General features: G+C 37.1%; 4 protein-coding genes across 7 annotated transcripts; 2 read left to right on the top strand and 2 right to left on the bottom strand.

Annotated features, from left to right (window-relative positions):
• Window positions 1-890: 890 nt before the first annotated feature.
• eme2 (essential meiotic structure-specific endonuclease subunit 2) lies at window positions 891-4,364 on the top strand. The gene is made up of 8 exons (XM_065258852.1): window positions 891-1,432; window positions 1,573-1,694; window positions 1,783-1,899; window positions 1,971-2,086; window positions 2,598-2,658; window positions 2,750-2,865; window positions 2,950-3,139; window positions 3,210-4,364. The coding sequence occupies exons 1-8, from the start codon at window positions 1,072-1,074 to the stop codon at window positions 3,363-3,365; spliced, it is 1,239 nt and encodes a 412-aa protein (XP_065114924.1). The 5' UTR covers window positions 891-1,071; the 3' UTR covers window positions 3,366-4,364.
• On the bottom strand, window positions 3,636-7,989 carry spsb3b (splA/ryanodine receptor domain and SOCS box containing 3b). Of its 4 annotated transcripts, none has more exons than XM_073813168.1 (7): window positions 7,916-7,989; window positions 6,900-7,012; window positions 6,324-6,504; window positions 5,826-6,013; window positions 5,533-5,635; window positions 5,319-5,444; window positions 3,636-5,169 (listed from the first exon to the last, which is right to left on the bottom strand). In XM_073813168.1, exons 2-7 carry the CDS (start codon window positions 7,008-7,010, stop codon window positions 4,466-4,468), a joined length of 1,413 nt encoding a protein of 470 aa, XP_073669269.1. In that variant the 5' UTR covers window positions 7,011-7,012; window positions 7,916-7,989; the 3' UTR covers window positions 3,636-4,465. The 4 variants fall into 4 exon arrangements, with proteins under 4 accessions (XP_073669269.1, XP_065114917.1, XP_065114914.1 ...); XM_065258845.2 differs by lacking the exon at window positions 7,916-7,989 and adding an exon at window positions 7,526-7,604; XM_065258842.2 differs by lacking the exon at window positions 7,916-7,989 and adding an exon at window positions 7,138-7,495.
• Window positions 7,990-10,149: 2,160 nt separating this feature from the next.
• nubp2 (nucleotide binding protein 2 (MinD homolog, E. coli)) lies at window positions 10,150-13,572 on the top strand. The gene is made up of 7 exons (XM_065258862.2): window positions 10,150-10,195; window positions 10,576-10,694; window positions 10,771-10,969; window positions 11,513-11,667; window positions 11,753-11,863; window positions 12,064-12,133; window positions 12,514-13,572. The coding sequence occupies exons 1-7, from the start codon at window positions 10,183-10,185 to the stop codon at window positions 12,648-12,650; spliced, it is 804 nt and encodes a 267-aa protein (XP_065114934.1). The 5' UTR covers window positions 10,150-10,182; the 3' UTR covers window positions 12,651-13,572.
• On the bottom strand, window positions 13,256-19,721 carry atp6v0cb (ATPase H+ transporting V0 subunit cb). The gene is made up of 3 exons (XM_065258866.2): window positions 19,451-19,721; window positions 14,346-14,529; window positions 13,256-14,268 (listed from the first exon to the last, which is right to left on the bottom strand). The coding sequence occupies exons 1-3, from the start codon at window positions 19,521-19,523 to the stop codon at window positions 14,064-14,066; spliced, it is 462 nt and encodes a 153-aa protein (XP_065114938.1). The 5' UTR covers window positions 19,524-19,721; the 3' UTR covers window positions 13,256-14,063.
• Window positions 19,722-20,066: the final 345 nt, after the last annotated feature.

The raw sequence follows: 20,066 nt of genomic DNA, 5'->3' as shown, positions 1-20,066 counted from the left end.
GGGTTGACGTTGTTTTTTCTGCGCTGAATCGGCATTTAAAGAGCTGAGTGAGAAGAATAACTCTGATACTGACCACTGAAAAACACTGGAAGATAATTTAATCACGTTTAAACACGTTAACTAAACTCTTTTTACAAATAGTATTGTTAATATCTTATGAATATTTTGCAACACTCAGTGTTTTCAATATATTTCATAAAATTGCTTTTTCTATTATTTCTTTTTCATTATGTATGTACTATTTTTCTTATGTCTCTACTGTTTGTTGTTCTAAAACGTTTTTGTTTTTTTTGTTTGTTTTTTTTGGGTTGTTGTTGTTGTTGTTGTAAAATTGCTTTGCAACAATTCACAACTGTGAATAGCACAGTAGAAATTAATTTTAATTTTTAAAAAATGTAAATGTTTTTATTATACGTTTAGTCAACGCAGTGTAATTTAGACAACACATTTTATACACAGTGACAATTAGAATGTTTAAAATGGACTGACCTGGGATAGGATGGCCTATGGAGAATAATTTTTCAATAGGTCCAATTAATTTTTTTAAAGAAATTAAAAAGAGAATAAAATTATAAAATAAAAAGACCTACATTTAATATAAATAAGAAAAAGTGTAAACATTAAGGTCTTTATTTGAAATGATGTGTATTAAAGTAAAGTTTATTTGTTTATCATAGGGGTTATGTACATTTAAAAGTTGTTTAAGTAATAAATTATAAAATGATAACAAAACTATAATAATTATATAAATTATATACATTTTAATAAAATAATATTTTTTTTATCTTAATCTAAACTAAAACGATTTTAAACGGCATCTCTCTCAGACTTTTATTGATTGTTGAATCGCAATCCTAGGAATATTGTCCCTTTCACCGCCCCGTACTTATTTACATACAGAGGCTGGCAACGATGTAGCAACCGAGTGAGACTTTAAACTTTAATCATGAGAATTAAATAACAATATTTAGCTAAACTTCAACATAACAATCAGAATGTTAAATGTATATTTAAAATGTAATGTAGTATTTATTATAATTATGAGTTATCGTTACATATAAAAAATTTGAAATGTCAATTTTAAAGAGAGCACACACTTGGGAAATCTCAGATTCAGAGAATGAGAGTGACGTAAAACTCGATCATAGCGATCAGGACGCGAACTCGAGCCGTTCAGCCGCATGCAGGAGCTCCGCTGAGCCGACCGATGAAGTGAAGAACCCCGAGAGGAGGAGGAGGAGGAGGACACGAGAGGAGCTGCAGGAGGACACAGAGAGGAGAAAAGCTTATAGAGAGAAAAAGAGAGAAGAAAAGGAGAAGCTTAAAGAACAGAAACTACGGGAACAACAGAAACGAAAAGAGGCAGCAGAGAAACTAAATCTTTTAAAACCAGAAAACTTCATCAAGAGTCTCACTGTTCGCATACATACAGGTCTCTCTCTCTCTCTCTCTCTCTCTCTCTCTCTCTCTCTCTCTCTCTCTCTCTCTCTCTCTCTCTCTCTCTCTCTCTCTCTCTCTCTCTCTCGTAGTGTATATATATATATATATATATGGTGATGTTTGTTTCTTTAGGGTTGTTACAGGACGCAGGTTGTGATATGTTGCTCGAGACTTTAGATGGTTTGGCATTGATGAACCGTATTGAGGATAAGAGTCTTCACAACAGCATCAGATGGACACGAAAGGCTCTTCATGTGAGACTTAAACTCAGACTGTTACCTGTTAATCTTATGTAAAACAAAACATATTTGTGCTTACTTCTGCATATTTGTGTGTACACAGGCGACTGAGCAAGCGGATAAAAATGGAGTTGTTGAAGAAGATCAGGTTCTGATGGTGATCTCCCAGAATGAGTTTAATGACATGGTGACATCACATAAAAAAGACACCGATCAGATGGTCAGTCATTAAACTTGTATCCAGATAGTCAGTTTGTTGTATTTTGTCATTTAATGTTTCTATTTTCTCAGGCTCTCATTGGTGAAGTAAAAGAGGAGGCGGAGTCACTGCTTCAGCATCTCTCTGAATACTTGAAAAGAATGGCTGGAAAAGTTGTTACAATTTTAGTGACTGGTCAACATCAAAGGTATAAAAACAACCTCTCAAAAACTTTAAAGGGGACATTTCACAAGACTTTTTTAAGATGTCAAATAAATCTTTGGTGTCCCCAGAGTGCACATGCGAAGTTCTAGCTTAAAATACCACATAGATAACTTATTATAACATGTTAAAATGTGCAGTTTTTGTGCGTGTCCTTTTAAATGCAAATGAGCTGATCTCTGCACTTAATTGCAGTGCCGTGGTTGGATAGTGCAGATTAAGGGGCGGTATTTCCCCCTTCTGACATCACAAGGGGAGACCAATTTTAATGACCTATTTTTTCAAATGTTTGCAGAGTATGGTTTACCAAAACTAAGTTACTAGGTTGTTCCTTATCACATTTTCTAGGTTAATAGAAGCACTGGGGACCCAATTATAGCACTTAAACATGGAAAAGTCAGACTTTCATGATATGTCCCCTTTAAAATAAGTTCAGAACAATGCTGAATAATATTATAGTGGATAAATGACAGTGAGTGTTTTTGTGTGTGTTAAAGAGGAGGATCCTGGGATGAAGATGATCCTCACCTCTATCATGAGAATCTGGAGGCAGAAGAGGTCAGATTAACTCTCTTGTATTCTCAGTCTGATCTTGTAACTCTTCTCCTGCAGTAATCTGACTTGCATTTCTTACATTTGTGATGCGCAGTTGTTGGTTCACCTCCAACTTTGCTGGAACGTTGCTGTTTACTTTATGTTTGGCTGGGAAGAAGTGACAGATCATGTGATCGCAGTTACCAAAGCTTTATCCAAGAGACCTTACAAGTCAGTATTGGACCCATAGTTATTTCTTTTCAAATATACTTATGCTTCACGCAGTGTTTCTCATTTGACATTGTTTGTTATCAGGGTTTTGTGTGGTGATCCCGAGCTGGGGTTCTGTATGGACGGCTCATGGTCAGGAGGTGCGCGGGTGGAGAGAGATGGCCGCGGCCTCGCCCAGGTGTGGACACGTCAGATACAGCAGCTGAAGCGCGTCAGTGTTCCCACGGCCAAATCTGTGTCGACCGCCTACCCCTCACCTTCCCTTTTAATGCAGGTAATGACAAAATCTGAGAGATTTTAATATAAAGCTGTTTTAATTCACTCTTATTTTTGTGTGCCAACAGGCCTATGAGGATCTGCCGTCTGAGGAGGAGAGACGCAAACTATTGGCTGATCTCACTGTTGGAAGTGGAGCCAAAGAGAGACGTGTCGGTCCTGATGTCTCAGGCCGTATATATCGCCTCCTGACGTCTCAGAATCCTCAACTTCTGCTGGATTAAGACAGGAATTCATTCATTTTGCACTTTATTGCTAACTGACTTCTGACTTCAGTCATTTTTACATTGAATGCACTGTTAAACGCAAAAGGACTCAAGTGCATTTTATGTTTATATTTGATCAGTATGTGGATAAACTCGATATTAAACCCACAATTGAGCCGCATGATTCAAGATATGAGTGGATGAGATTTTTGCAAAAGTTGAAGACTAAGGGTTAAACTGACACTTTCACAAATTATGATCAGAGCAAATAAGAGTCTACAAAAAACATCCAATCATGTTGTTTGGTTTAATTTTTTGCTTCAGATAAGGAATCGATAAGAAAAAAAGTACAAAATGTATTTACTTGTTACTCTTAGACAGTCAGTATATAACAAACAATATAATATCATAATAAACCATAAACACAAGAGACGGAAACTTAACTAATAAAAAAGAATAAATAAATACATACCTTAAAATCAATGCAATACACAAACTAAAGGGTTAAAATCAGATATGTATTTAGAGTAGTAGTGATTTGGTTAAAAATGACGTTATACTGCCACAATAATTGACTGAATAATTGATCAGTGATCAGATATTGATCAGTGATGTCATCATTTGAGATTTCAGAAAGTCATACTCAGACCTCAGCAAAGGCAATTTATTTATACGTAAGTTGAGGTATAAGATCATTTTATCCTGTATCTTCATGTCTGAGCAAATAAATAAATAATGCTTTACAACATAGAAATTATATTTGAACAGATCTGCGTGGTTTTGAGGTTCCTCATAAATAATCCACACAACAAAATACTTCAAAACCAATCAAAGAGCTTCAGATAAAACTGAAAAATACTCCAGTGATGACAAATGTTTGGCATTGATCGACTTTTACTGTTTAAATTCAATATTTTTCCACCTAATTCTCAAACTTTCAGCAAAACAGTGTCACTTGACTAGAAATATTGGCATTGAAAATTATAAAATTTATGAGCAAACTTGTTATAGGAAAAACTTTTATTTTACATTTTCATATCCGCAAATAACAAAATCCTCTGTGCTTTCATAAGCATTTAGTATGTGAAAGAGTCATGCAATAAAAACAACTTTGTTTCTCATGTCCAGCGACAGCGTTTTCTTTGGCATGTCTCTAAATCTGAGAAGAATTCATCCGAGTCACTATCACTGGAGGCGGGGCAAAGATTGCATGATTTGGGGTGTAAGGAGGAGTTGGGGTCATTTACACTGACGGTAGGCTGGGAAGAGTCACAGCTAGGACAAAGAGCAGGTGTGTGATGATAGGTAGGGTCAGATGGGGAGGTGTGGTCAGAGATGAGGGTGGAGCCACAGTAGAGGGCGTGGTCAGAAGAAGGAAAGGGATTAAGGTAACAGGCAACATCCATTACAGAGACAGAGTCTTGATAAGATTCATCAGGATATACAGAGGCTTCCAGGCCAAAGGGAGAATCACAGTGAAGCTCATCTGTACTGTGGAAAATCAAATCATGTTCACTGTTGGCGCGGGAAGGGTTTGGGCTTATGTATTGGTCTTCTGTTTGCATAGCTTTGTCTTTCCTGTCTGCACAGCCGAGACTTAGCACCCATCCTAGTTGGTTAGACAGCAGCAGACCTGGCGGCAACGACAACACATGCAGAGCGTCTGCGCAGTCGGGCAGAATGTTGCGCAGCTGTGTGCAGCACAGGTACTGTAAGGTGGTGGGCACTGAGTGCGAGCGGATGAGTTTCATGCTGCTCTTGGCTGCAGTTGAACAAACCATCGGATAAAGACGCTTGTTTTGTAAATGTGTGTCTGCAACGCCTGACAGAATCAAGAGAGAGAGTTAAAGGTTAATAACAGATGTTTGTTCTCCAGAAAAACAGGCTCAAACGGACAAAAAAGTTTGTCCCTCCCTCAAAATCATATATAAAGACTACAAATATGCGTCCCATCTTTCCAATTTGTTTTACCAATGCGTCGCCGGTTCTTGTAGAAGCTGAGCGTGCCGTGCCAGGTGTCCAAGTGAACACCGATAATTGAACCCTGACCAAAGCGTGAGGAAAAGTTCACCTTTGACCCCTCATGGTGGAGGTGACCTAAATCAATATGACAGACGATTGGTTAAAATGCACACTTTTTTATAACAGTATTGTATTGAATATCTCACATGACCTCTGACCTTACCCGTGTATGACAGACCCCAGCTGTCTTCATCTGTACCCAACATACTACAGAAACTGAATCTGAACTGATCCAGGTTCACTTCTGATGTACCAATACCAACCATCTGTACTCGTAACGTACATTATAAACAAACAGAAATCATAAAATATTGATGTCCTACTTACAAAGACTTTAAAATATTAAATATTTCTAAATAGCATGAAGCTTTTTCTGCAAATATAGATGTTATTATTAACACATTACATTTGAAATGGAGTTTGAGGTAAATTATTGCAAAAGTATTGAAGTATCACCATATCTGTGCCATAAACAGGTGATGTCATTTTAATCTCCCAGAAGTGTTGTCCATCACTGAGCGCTCGTGAGCCCCGGACAGCGGCCGTTCCAGAGCTGTGCTCCGAATGGAAGCTCACGGTCCGATTAGAGCAACTCAAAGACACACCGGATGATTTACTGTCAGTGTCCCACACCCAATCACATCCTTCAGCACAATAACAAACTAACCACTTTTAGTTTGTAATAAAACATTTCAGTTTTCATTGCATTCAAAGAAAATTTTAAAAGCAATAAACAAATATCCCTGATGTTCCATGACTTGGACAAAACAAATTCTCTGACTTTCAATGTCTGAAAAAGACCTTTTAAAATTCCATGATATTCCGGAAATTGCATGACCTGTGGGAACCCTGTATATATAACCTTATGATTACGCGGTAAATTGTGTTTAATTATTTTAATTTCGATTTGAGTAAAATCCCATCTGTGATTTCAAATGTAAATGAATCAGTCACCTTCTTCTTCCTCTCCACAGGTGCAGCTAAGGGTGTTGGCATTGATCTGAACATCTGAGTTGAGTTCTGTTTGAGCCGGGCATTGACAGAACGACTCGCCCGTCACTGGCACATCCGGTGGCATTTCAGCGGGCACACACACTGTTACTGCCTCGTACCCTTGACATACCTCTGAATCGGACTTGACACAAACACATGAAGGATTATACAGTACGCACTCTCTCACACAAACATAATATATTTAAGATTGGCAGTGTTTTTTAGGGCAACTAATCATTTGCAGAATAATTTTTTTATTAACATCATATATGTGTGTGTACTGTGTATAATAATTATCTATAAACACACATAATATAAATGATAAATAAATATAAAAATTATTTCTCATATTCATGTACGGATATGTGTGTGTATTTATATATACATAATTATTATACACAGTACACACACATATGTGATGTAAACAAAAACTTTTATTCTGCAAACGATTAGTTGCGATTAATTGTTATGCAGCCCTAGTTTATATATATATATATTTCTGTCACTGGTTAAAATAATAACCTCTTATTCACTTACATTCACCTGTGCTCCAACAACTTGTTTCTCTTCTGGGTTGAGGGTCGTCGTGATGGACGTAGCTTCTGTCTGTGTGCCATTTTCACTAACAACATACTTATTCCAAGACATTCCTGAAATACACAGTCAATCCTGTCAGGTTATTATTCCATTTAACCACAATACGATTTTCTTATAAGCTTAGGTTTTTAACTTCCTTTAAAAAAAAAACAAAAAAATTACACACAGCAGGTTTTACCATAGACTTGTTTAGCTCTGAATGACTGAGCTGTGCTGCCTACGTCTGATTGTCCCATATGCCACGGACGTCTGGCCGTCTGATGCTATACAGTTACAGTCTTGAGTCACCTGCTCCGATCAATCTGATATTCACACTCCCAGCTTTCAAAACAACCCATGAGAGTGATGAAACATCAGCAGACCAGGATGATAAAGCTAAAATCTCTCTGAGGTCACACGTAACATAAACACAACAATGTGTTCATTCTCTATCTCTCTGTTTCTTTAGCTCAGAACTAGGTGTATAACTGGATTTCAAGACTTTTGACCTTAATGTGTACAGGACAGAGACAGGTGTTCACTAATTGATGGATAATGTGAATCTAAACTAATCCTGCCCTGATTACCTCCACCACCCCACAGGCGACCGACTGACCCATACTGGACTTCTCTGCTTCACATGGGTCTGTTTCTTGGAAATGCTATGATGCAATAAATAAACAAGATTTGCATTACAACATGAGGACATCTTCCATCCAAACATCATATTCATTACAAACATGTTACAGAAGAACGTAATGGAGACCTATCCAAACAACAACCTCGGCTTGTGAAAATCCTTTTAAGTACCACCAAAATGCAAACATAATAAAAATACTACTAATAATAATATTTAGCTAATTATTTTCACCAAATAAACACTGATGAACATTGTTTTCTCATTGCAACAGTCAGAAATCACTACAAGTACAAGCAAATGCTGCTCATCTAATAAAACTACGACAGAACAAACATGCCTTGTTTGATTTTTAAGCTGAAATGTTGACTCCCGCTGTCTTAAACACACATCCCATCAGAGCTGTAAGTGATATATGACAGGGGTGCATTAATGCTGTGACCTACATCCACACAAAACACAACACAGCACCCCGCACCGTCGTACGGCATGGCTCATGAATAGTAAACAGGTAACGTTACGTTGCTTGGTAACCTTTCCCAATGCTGCGTTACAGACAACTCAGATTTACGATATTTCCCACCTCGACACCGGAATTTAGGAACGTTAAAAGTATTTCGTAACATTAAAACATTACTATTATAAATAATTGAACACTAAAACATTTAAAGTGTTTAGTAACATTAAATGAGAGCCATTTCAGACATTATTTTTGTGTTGAGGCGGAAAATATATCACATTTTAGTTGTCTGGGGCGCAGCAAAAGCCCATGTTTCAAATTTATATTAACGACCCAAAGCATCAATGTCCATTTGAGTAGCGCCCACGTATAACATCTGCCTTTTGGCTACTATTTCAGCGTACCGTGGTTAATATTCACGAGACAACCCGTCACCATGGTAGGATTAGTACTTTATTTGCCAGAAGGGACAGTTACAGCGTCTGTCTGTCATCCTGATTATAGTCTTTAAAGGAATAGTTCACCCAAATTTTTTAATTCTGTCATCATTTACTCTCACAAACCTGCATAATTTACTTTGTTTTGATGAACACAAAGGAAGATATTTTGAGATATGTTTGTAACCAAACCATTCGTGGATCCCATTCACTTCCATAGTAGGAAGAAAAAATACTATAGAAGTAAATGGGATCCACAAATGGTTTTACATTTCTCAAAATATCTTCCTTTATGCTCATCAGAACAATGAAGTTTATACAGGTTTGTAACAACATGAGAGTGACTAAATGATGACAATTTTCAATTTTGGTTGAACTATCCCTTTAAGGATCAGACCATGCCCATTTCCGCCATTTAAGAAAAAAATATACTCTGATAAATCATAATTATGAGGAAAAAACTTTGTAATTACGACTTTAAAAGTCATAATTATGAGCTATAACAAATAGATTATGACACTAAAGTTATAATTATAATTTACCAGAGCAGGATTTTTTTTCTTATGTGGCGGAAATGGGCTTCCATATCAGACCGCGCTGCCTCCCCTTCAACGTCACTTTAACAATTTACATGCACACATGACACGATCATATAATTTAAAAATATATTTTATATATAATTTTATTTTATTGTTTATGTAAAATGGACTGTAACATGTACCACTTGTAATGAGCATTGCTGTAAATGTTTTTACATATGTACTCCCTGAAATAAATAAATAATAGGTATATTTAAATGTGTTGTATATTCATTTTAACGTCAGCAAATATACATTTACTAAATTAGGCTTGTTTGAGATGAGCAAATTCTGCGCAGAATCGATCACCGGTGATCAGCGCAAGATGCATTCCGGTTAGAAAAGTGTCCGACTTACGTCCGACTTGCTCTGATGTCACACTGACGTGTACAAAATAACTCTCGCGATGGAGAGGCGGGCTCGTCGGATTCTACAGCCGAGCGCAGTTGCTCTCCACCGACTGCGTTGACGAAAAGCACGATGGGAAAAGACTTGCTGACGACACAGCTTAATGCTGATTTGCCCGGGAATGTCAGCTGATGACTTTTTAATTCTAAAAACTCCACTTCCTGTAGTAGTTTTTATATTTATTCAACTTGTTCGTGACTTATGACATTGATATTATTAATAAATTCCTTTAAACTTTTGTATTGGTGTTGTATTATTTGTACAGTGTGCTGTTTATATTTCACACAGAAACGAATTTGTATTACGTCTAGACTTAGATTACATCCCAACATTAACTAAGAAGCCTTTTCCAATAATGAACTGTTCAGCTTTGTGATTCTCCTTATAAACATCTTAATGTAAATGCATTTGTTGGTATTTCAGTTGCATCTATTTAATCCGCGATAAAATACGCGAACGCGATCTCTTCCATTGCTGACGTTTGCAGTCAACAACACTGCGAGATTCATGAATCGTCCGGCTTGCCTCCACTTTTTTCACTCCTCCCCTCACTGCAGCCGGCTACTCTCGCCTACATTTCAGGCGAGGCAAGCTGCATCTCAAACAAGCCTGTTGTAACGCGAGATTTGCGCTCTTGTGTCTGATTGGATACGTTGATCTTTGGGCGGGATCTAGAACGCGTCGACTCGTGACGTTCAACTTTGCGGAAGTAAAACACACCAACATGGACAGCAGTGGTGAGTGCGATGCGCTCTTGTTTCGTTAAAAGTTTATATGCAATGTCACTGAAATCATTTCAAGTCTTTAATTAAAGTAATCATAAGACTCAACAGCGTAAACAACAACAAATTCAGTATCATAAACTTTGTGAACCCTGAATAAAAGAATAAAGGTAATATGGCAATGTTTTGGGTAAGCTGGTTCTAATTCTTAACGACCATGGTGATAATTTACATAAATATGATATACGGTATAGCCCGCCCCTAGTACTTTTAGGTAAGGACAGTAACGTGAAAGGGTACCACAGAATAAACAAGCAATTAAAGACGTCTTTAACTACGAGTATTGAATGACAACAATGCTGAATGTTTCATGAGCGTCTGTGTTTGTCTGCCAGAGCGAGGAAACCTGGATCAGGTGAAGCACGTGGTTCTGGTTTTATCTGGTAAGGGTGGAGTGGGTAAAAGCACCATTACTACTGAATTGGCCCTGGCACTCAAACATGCAGGCCAGAAGGTAAACTATCATCCATATACCTATTCTCTCATGGTGTCCTGTACATTTGATGAGTGTGTGTGTGTGTGTGTTTTAGGTGGGTATTCTGGATGTGGATCTGTGTGGACCCAGTATTCCACGGATGCTGAATGTTGGGAAGCCGGAGGTACATCAATGTGATGCGGGGTGGGTGCCTGTATATGCAGACCCACAGCAGCAGCTCGCACTCATGTCCATTGGCTTCCTGTTGGAGGATCCTGATGAGGCCGTGGTGTGGAGGGGACCCAAAAAGACAGGTCTGCCCTTTGCAGTTTAACCCCTCACCTAAATATAGGTTTAACACAGTATTGCTCATGCACATATATCTTTCTTTTTGAAAGCTATGTGTGCTGAATCAGAAGTTACCTGTAATATAGCTTGTGGTTAGTTTAACAATCTGGAGCAATAAACTACTACTGTTACAACTAGGGATGCTTAACGATTAATCGCGATTAATTGTTAGCAGAATAAAAGTTTTTGTTTACATCACATATGTGTGTAAACTGTGTATAATAAATATGAATATATATAAATATGAACACATTCATATATAATGTTAAGGGAAAAAATGTATATATTAAGTATTTATAATATAAATTATACATAAATATACAAATGTATATACACATGTAAACATTTCTAAAACATATACATGCATGTGTTCACATTTATTTATACAAAGTTATTATACACAGTTCACACACATATATGATGTAAACAAAAACTTTTATTCTGCTAACGATTAATCGCGATTAATCGTTAAGCATCCCTAGTTACAACAATATCTCTCGTCCTTTCAGCTCTGATTGGTCAGTTTGTTAGTGATGTAGCGTGGGGTGAATTGGATGTGCTGTTGGTGGACACGCCCCCAGGAACATCTGACGAACACTTGGCTGTGCTCGAAAACCTGCGCAAACATCGAATGGACGGAGCCGTGCTGGTTACAACACCCCAGGTGAACACACACTCGCTGTTTCTGTCATACCTGTACTGTAAATCCTGCTAAATGACAAGTTAACACGCATTAAATGTTGTGTCAGGCAGTGTCAACAGGTGATGTGAGGCGTGAGATCACCTTCTGTAAGAAGACCGGTGTGAAGATTCTTGGCATTGTGGAGAACATGAGCGGCTTTGTGTGTCCACATTGCTCTGTGAGTTTAATACAAACAAACCTTTAGCTGCTCTCAAGGTTAAAGCAATGAAGACTCGGCATAATCAATATTGTCATGTAAATTAAATCAATAAATTTTTATTATTAGGAAATATTGCAATGCTCGCAATTAAGCTACATTATTTATTATTAAATATACTGCAAATATTAAACCCTAATATTAATCTTGTGTGTGTTTAGGAGTGCAGTAACATCTTTTCCAAAGGTGGAGGCGAGGAACTGGCCAAACTCACAGGATCTGTGTTTCTAGGTAATATGCTGATTGGTTAAAGCATTAACTTATGTTATTCCACAGTTCACCACCAGATGGTGAGAAACCCAACTGATTATCAGTTTAACTGGAGAGAAGGGCCCTCAGAATGTTGTTGGGGTCCCCAGAAAATTTTAAAGCAAGTTTCATCGTATTTGAGTTTGAAAACCACTGGTCTGACTTGGTGAATATATTATAAACACTTTCAAGAAGAAAATAAGACATTTTTGTCATTGCAATTTTGTATTTTACTATTATGATATAATATATGCATACAAGATTCACCACGTCTGGTGTTTTATTTAAATGAGCCCAGGGTTTATTCTTGAGTATCTGCAGATTTGCCTAAATGAAGATGCTTAAAGTGTGTGTTTTTGTAGGCTCAGTACCGCTGGACCCGTTACTGACAGCGAGTTTAGAGGAGGGCCGGGACTTCCAGCAGGCGTTTCCAGAGAGCAGCGCATACACGGCCATCAGTAATATAGCAGAGACCCTCTTGAGGACCCTAAAATCATGAAACAGTACTGACAACACATACATACGCTATCCCTATTTGATATCTGATGTGTTACAGCTCAATCATTTGTTTTCATTTGTTAATGGAAAGTTCTTCAGTAGAGCAGAGATCTGTTCGCGTGCAGTCATTTCATTTTTGTATTAACAAGAAATGTTTTATTAATAATACAGTGTGTTAGTGATGCAAGTTTCAAATAAAAATATTTAACTTGAATGATGAATAATGTTTGGCATGTATTTCTGCTGAATTTTAATGTGGTACCAGCTAAAGGCCAATATTAGGCACAACAACATCTTTTAGTCACGCCTGTATTTACACTTCATATTTACAACCTTGATTGCTTTGATGGGGTTTTTTATGTTACAAGTTATTATTATATTAGATATTGTAACATTACTGGCGTTTGACTTATCAGTAAAACTAAATTATTTTAGTTAAATAAAAAAACTTTACTTTAGTCATATGTCCTAAATATATCATCACTTTTAAAGAAAAGTGCATTTAATTGTAGAAGATGTTGAGTGAAAGGACAGATAAACACAGCTGCATCTACTCACACGCTCTCATGCCAACCGGTTGAGAAATAAACAGAAAGAACACAGGCGTGTGGAAATTACACTTGTGACACCCGTCGAAGGGCACACGCACACCTTTAATAATACAACCAAACATCAGATATACACAGGAAACAACCATAAATACACACATCAAGCAGAAACGCTCCCCGATACAACACTCGGCAGAAAACCCAGATTTTTTAACCGTACAGGAATCCCAGCCAGTGCAGGTCTATTCTTAAATATCTCTGTATATATATTTACGTATATATAAATATCATTCAGAAGATTTGAGGAGCTCATTTTCACATATCTTTATAAATAAAAACAGTGGAAAACAAAAATGGATGGTAACGAAAACTATTCCATTCCACATATAGATTCATCAGCTCTTTTTTCCACGTCACAAACACTTCTTTGACATCAATGTGGAGAATTATAAAACTCCTAAATCACGTGATGGGAACAGACGGGAACCACGAGCGTTCGCACATTTCCCAGTCTAATGTGAAAGAGAGGGAGTGAAAGAGAACGCATGATAGGTAAGTCGGGTGGAAAACAAACAGAGAGAGCTATTACTTTCATTATTAATATTTGTTCACAGACACAGGACGATATCACTATATACCGCATTTACAAGAAATCAAAACTATCAAACTGGGACGACTGTACACATTGCAGATAGAAACCAAACGTGAAGAGCCTCTTATAACATTTGGGATTAACCCCCACCTTTCATTTCATCAATTCCTCTAATTTTTGATTTAGTTTAAGGTTTCATATTTTTTCCCCTTCCCACTTTTTTGTTCCACGTCCCCATCGTCTGGTTGGGCAGCGCCGCATGCCGACTGCCAGTTTATTTGGTAGAGAGAATCAGAGCTACGATGAGGCCGTACAGACCCAGGACTTCTGCGAAGATCAGAATGAGGATCATGCCGACGAAGAGGCGCGGCTGCTGGGCGGTACCTCGCACGCCTGCGTCTCCAACGATCCCGATGGCGAAACCGGCCGCCAGTCCACTCAGACCAACGCTGAGCCCTGCGCCCAGATGCAAGAAACTCCTGCGATACAGAAAGGACATCAATAAAAACACCTCACCTTAAGTGATATCATCTCATTGATGAAAAACGATACTCACTTGAACAGAGTGATCTTTTCGGAAATGTTGTTGGCAATGAGGACGGCAACGACCAGACCGTAAATGGCGATGATTCCCGCCATGACGACAGGAATGATGGACTTCATGATCAGCTCTGGACGCATCACTGACATGGCAGCGATACCGGTGCCGCTTTTCGCTGTGCCATATGCTGCGCCCAACGCTACAGAGAGAAACAGATGTGTGATGTTATTTTTTATTTATTTAGGAAAAGTACATTTATTCCTGTCTGCCATAATGTATTAATTACTGCACTAAGTGCAATGCATTCTGGGATTGCCTTTACCACAAAGGATACATGGGCTCCATCTGAAAGCTCTAAAATGCTCATTCTGAGGCATGAAGGCATGTCCAAATTCAATGTTAGGTTTACTTCCTGTCTACTGAGATACCTTGATTGTCCTGTCCCACAATTCTATGCATGGGCATGCACGGGGAATGTGATTGGTTGACTCTGGTCAAGTCGGAAAAAATAAAATGGCGGCCAAGAAAGTGAATGGAGCAGAAATTTGGAGTAAATATGTTATATTTTCACATTTCTAATGAGAAATTACATTGTAGTTTTCAAATATGGGATTAGTTATCACAACGGCGCTCTCTGTTTATATTTCAAGCAGAATTCCATAGGGCTGCCTATGAAGTCCGTCCGACTGGGTTTTCCCAGAGCTGCCTTCATGATGCTGAAGTCATTGCCGCGAAGCCTTTAGACGCAGCCATGTGATGAAGTCAACTTTAAAACGTGTTAATAAAATTCCGACAGCATACGCTATATTTTGTGTTTATTCCAAAATCCTAAAACATAAATGTAGCTGGCTAGGGAATATAGGGTGGTTGCTAGGGGGCTGAAGTATAATACTTTAGGATAGAGTTTAAAAACAAATGGGGGCAATATATACCATTTTAGCACCTTCTCCTAAGGTTGTTTTCTTACCACATTGGTAAACACAGCGGTTTCTGTGAGTACCCACAGTGACCAAGTCAAACACTTGCCTATATTATCACAAATTCCTTTGACTGACTCACGTTTCCTTATAATCTCAGTGTTATAACAAAGGTCTTGGAAGACACCATGACTTGTAGGGCCGATCCTAAAGCCGTTGGCCTGCACACATACGAACACAGTTAACATACTGCTGTATATTACTGGTTCATCCAGGAATCTTAGTCTAATCCCAGTCTCTTGGATTAAAGGGTAACCCTGCTGGAAATACCTTCAGCATTAGCCATGATTACTACTACAACCACCGCAGAATTACCCAAACTAGCCAATAAGAAACTGTGTGTGTGTGTGTGTGTAACAGATGGGACTCATACAATGATGAGCAAAATCAATTCCTAAGAATGCAGATGGCTACCATCCAATCAGACACTTCAGTGCATTTACCAACAAATACATCATTCAAAAACCACAAGCAGTTTCTGATTTAATACTGTTAATATAAAGCTATACTTAAATTTAACTGTACACTTTACTAAATTGTATGGCTGGCAGACTAATTAAAGTCTGGAACTAGATAGTTTTGTCTGATATAAAACACAATGGTTTGGTTTTATAGGCAAGTCTTAGATAAAGCTAGGACTAGGCCTTAGTTAAATTGAGAAGTTTAAACATGTATTTAGAAAAAGACATTACTGGTGTGTATCTTGCGACAAATCAAAGGCACTTGCATATTTTAAGATCTATAAGTGCAAGTTATTTTCTGTTGAGACAGCTCAAATATGTGTCTTAGGTGGGACTATCCTTAAGCCTTGTCTGTGAAACAAGGAGAATAAGGTGTTTTCCTGGACAGGGTTTTTTTCTAGTCTGTGACTAAAATGCATGTTTAAGGTAACTTACACCTTGTACTTACATATCTTAACATATAGCAATGCCATTGGTTTGTCTCAAGATGCACACTGGTATTGTTGTTCCTTATAAAAACTACTTAAATGTCCTAATATAAGGCCTAGTCCTGGATTAATCTAAATCCTGTCAGGGAAACTGACACAATATTTTTTATATCTAATATTCTGAATATTAAACCCATTTGTACTGTAAAACACCTTTTGTGTACTAAATTACTCAAGCACAGAATTTCTTTATCAGATGATTTTATTCAAAGTGACTTACAAATGAGAAAACTAATAGACTGATTTGGTCATAATTAGTGATGCACCGATGTATCGGTCGCCGATATTTATCGGCCAATTTTTGATGAATTTGAAACCATCGGCATATCGGCAATAGCACGAGAAAGGCCGATACCGATTGTTTATTAATTAACTGCATAAAGAAATCCATTATATGTAAAAAATAGTTAATGTTGTTAATAATATAAATGCTGAATAGCAAAAACCACCTTTGAAGGTTGTCACGCTGTCTTATTATATTTGTTTTAGCTTAATTTGTGCCTCTCTTATTATGTTGGTCAGTTGAATGTTAATTAGATCAAATCCATGTTCAGTAAAAATAATTTGATGCAGAAATAAACTAGCTAATAGACCAACTGTATAGTATTGTACACAAGTGTTAAATATCGGTATCGGCATCAGCCAGAAGTTGTCTGTTTAAATTGGTATCGGCCCAAAAAAAATCCAATCGGTGCATCCCTAGTCATAATGAGAAATCCATCAGAAGACTAAAACCTCTCAAATCAGTCTTTATTTCCCCAAGGACGTTATAAAACACTTTAAAAGTTCAATGTAAAATCTATTATTTGGCAGTAAAATTAATAATAATCACAATTACAATACTAAGGGGAATAATCGTCAATTATGATTGTGTCATAACCGTGCAGCCCTCGTATATCATCTGATCCTCAGTGACAAGTGTACTTATAATCTGGAAATCAAAAAATAACTTGTGGAAACGATTGACAGTAGGAAAACCTCAAGGTCAATGGACAATATTTGTAGACTATTATAGAATAAATGTTGACTAACACTGTAAACTTGTTCCTCTTTGGTTTCATTTTCATTTGCATAATTTCAGTCTGTGAATCTATGAAAATGACAGATAAATTACTGGATCAAACAATTTTTTAAACAACTTTTGTAAATTAATAAAGCAGTAACATATATACTAAAATATGCAGCAGGGCTCATGAAGGTGGAACCAACAAAACATGACAGAAGAAAAAGAGCTAGCTTCCTGCGATAGTGACGTTGTGACAAAACAACTAGTAACTAGAATTATATATATTTTTTGAGTAATTAGTTACACTGCTAGTTACCAGGGAAAGTAATATTTTACTAGTATGTAACTGCCCAAAACTGGTCATTTCTGCCTTGACTTTTTTCCTTTGGAATGAATGAATAATAAAGAAAGACCAATAAAATGTACAGTAGGGATGCACCGATACCACTTTTTTTACGAGTACTTGCATTTCAGTACTTGCCGATACCGATACAGAGTACTTAATAAAAAAACATGATTTAAATTTACAGGTAACAGCTTTAGTCATATAATTTAACAAAAAAACAAATGACTAGTTTTCCAGTTTGTTGTAAACTCTGCCTCTTTGGACAACACAAGAGGCATTAACCCCTTACACGCCGCTCAAACATAGACATTTCTCAGACCGTGGTATCGATTCCAGGTATCGGGGGACTTTTAACGAGTACGAGTACTTTAGAAAATGTGGTATCGAGGCCGATACCCGATACCAGTATCGGTGCATCCCTAATGTACAGGCATTACTACAGTAATATGATATCATGTTGATTTCACATCTTAACCTTATATCTAAATATGTATAACAGTTTACATAAATATGCAAACCAAAAATCCCTATAAAACCATCTTATGTTAAGACGGAAACCTGCAGGCCTGCTGAAAACTAACCTATATCATTTTACTGACAGCGACACAAGTGACACCAAATCAGATGAGTTTTTCCTTGAGCGCTTATTAAAAATCCTCAAACACAAATGACTCACAAATGATCAGCGAGAGCATACATGTGCTGACATCACACCAAATATTCAGTCCAGTCTGCAATGCCCATTTCAAAGCACTTTAACCAAACATTAGCCAGCTGCTCTGTTAGTTTGTTTGCATAGCTGATATGAGACACTTACAGACATAACAATTTTTATGGTTTATGATGCCAGAACGGCAGATATCAGTCCAGTAAAGGACAAACATGGCACGCTGCCGTGTTTTTGTAGTCGTAATGTCTTTTCTACTGTTAAATGCGCATGTATTTCAATTCATCTCAGCATCCTTACTGATTTACAAACCAAAAATCATTATGAAATCAGTGAAGGTGTATTTGGGTTATGAATCTGAACAGATCAGATAAGTCTCTTGATGGTGTATTGATAGGTTTTTTCATCCTTTGTGATGGATGATACAGATGCTCACCACACTCCTACATTAAAACGCCTTTAATGGCTAAAAATAGATCTAAAGAGGAGCTATTTGGAGTTTGATGCCCATTAAATACACGTAACCCAATAAATAATTCAATATCACACTATTAATATGACTAGCAAATGTATTGCCATCAGGAAACGTGAGTGATCATCAATACCTGGTAATAAACCTGTTTAACCTGGTAAGAATCCTTTGCCTCCCATTAAAATATATAGTCCCACATTTATTTAAAACAGAGGAAATTCAAATCTCATAGGTTGGTTTCATTAATGTAACAATTTAATATTTAAAATATTTATAATACAAAGAATTATTGTGCTAATAATAAATGCACTATTTAATCATCACAGACATGGTGAAATTGGGAATCGTCAAAGCTTAAATAAATAACAATTATTTATAATGATCATAAAAGATTTCATCATATACCAAGAATAATGAAACCAGTACAAGCAGGTTTGGATTATAATCATACAGACACCATTTTGAATATTAAAACAGTTTTCCGTGAACAAGTTTTTTAATTTTATGTATTTAAGTATATATAAACTGGCCTATCATTAATTATATAAATATAAACTGATATTTTATCAGAATCATAAACGTCATCTGAACAGGGAGGTTTACATTATTATCACGAATGAATAACTACACATATGCAAAAAGGTGTATTATTGAATAAATGATACATTTACAAGTGTTAAATAAATATATAGTTGTTCTTTACCGCTGAAGACCATCGCTGCTGATGCGCCCATCACTGCGAAGAACGGCGAATATTCAGGGCTTCCTGACGACATTATTCCTCAGATTTTACCTTTAAAAACCCAATGGTCACCGGATTAATGCTTTTGGACAAGAGCAGAACCGCACGAATGAACCGATACCGGGTTCTGAAGACGAAGGGTTAGGTAAAGAAAGGCGTTACTAAACCCGAATCCGAGGATGGAAGCTGCTCGTCACGGATCCTGTCACACCAATCTGCGGTACAAAATGGCGGCAAACGTCACCTGATTCACCGTGAGGACAATGCCACCCAAGATCAGAGGGGGAGAAAAACGAGAAAAAAATAGGATATCGTGCTTTAAATAATGTTTAGGACTATATATTTATTTAGAACATCAAATCATTACGTTTAATACATTAATATGAAACACAGGGAGTTATTTATGGATGTTGTGGTTCAGTGGTCCCCCCCTGTATAATAAGGATGGTGAGCTCCATTGCAGGCTTTCCCTTTAATATTAAAGATGGTGAAATCCGTAGAATAAAATGAGGTTCTTATAATCTGGGTGTGAACACTTCAGACTCATGTTTCTTTTATTTTCATGCTATTCATTTAA

This window comes from Paramisgurnus dabryanus, chromosome 22, assembly GCF_030506205.2.
Source record: "Paramisgurnus dabryanus chromosome 22, PD_genome_1.1, whole genome shotgun sequence".
NCBI classification, from domain to species: Eukaryota; Metazoa; Chordata; class Actinopteri; order Cypriniformes; family Cobitidae; genus Paramisgurnus; species Paramisgurnus dabryanus.
This window is presented reverse-complemented; position numbering and strand designations above follow the sequence as displayed.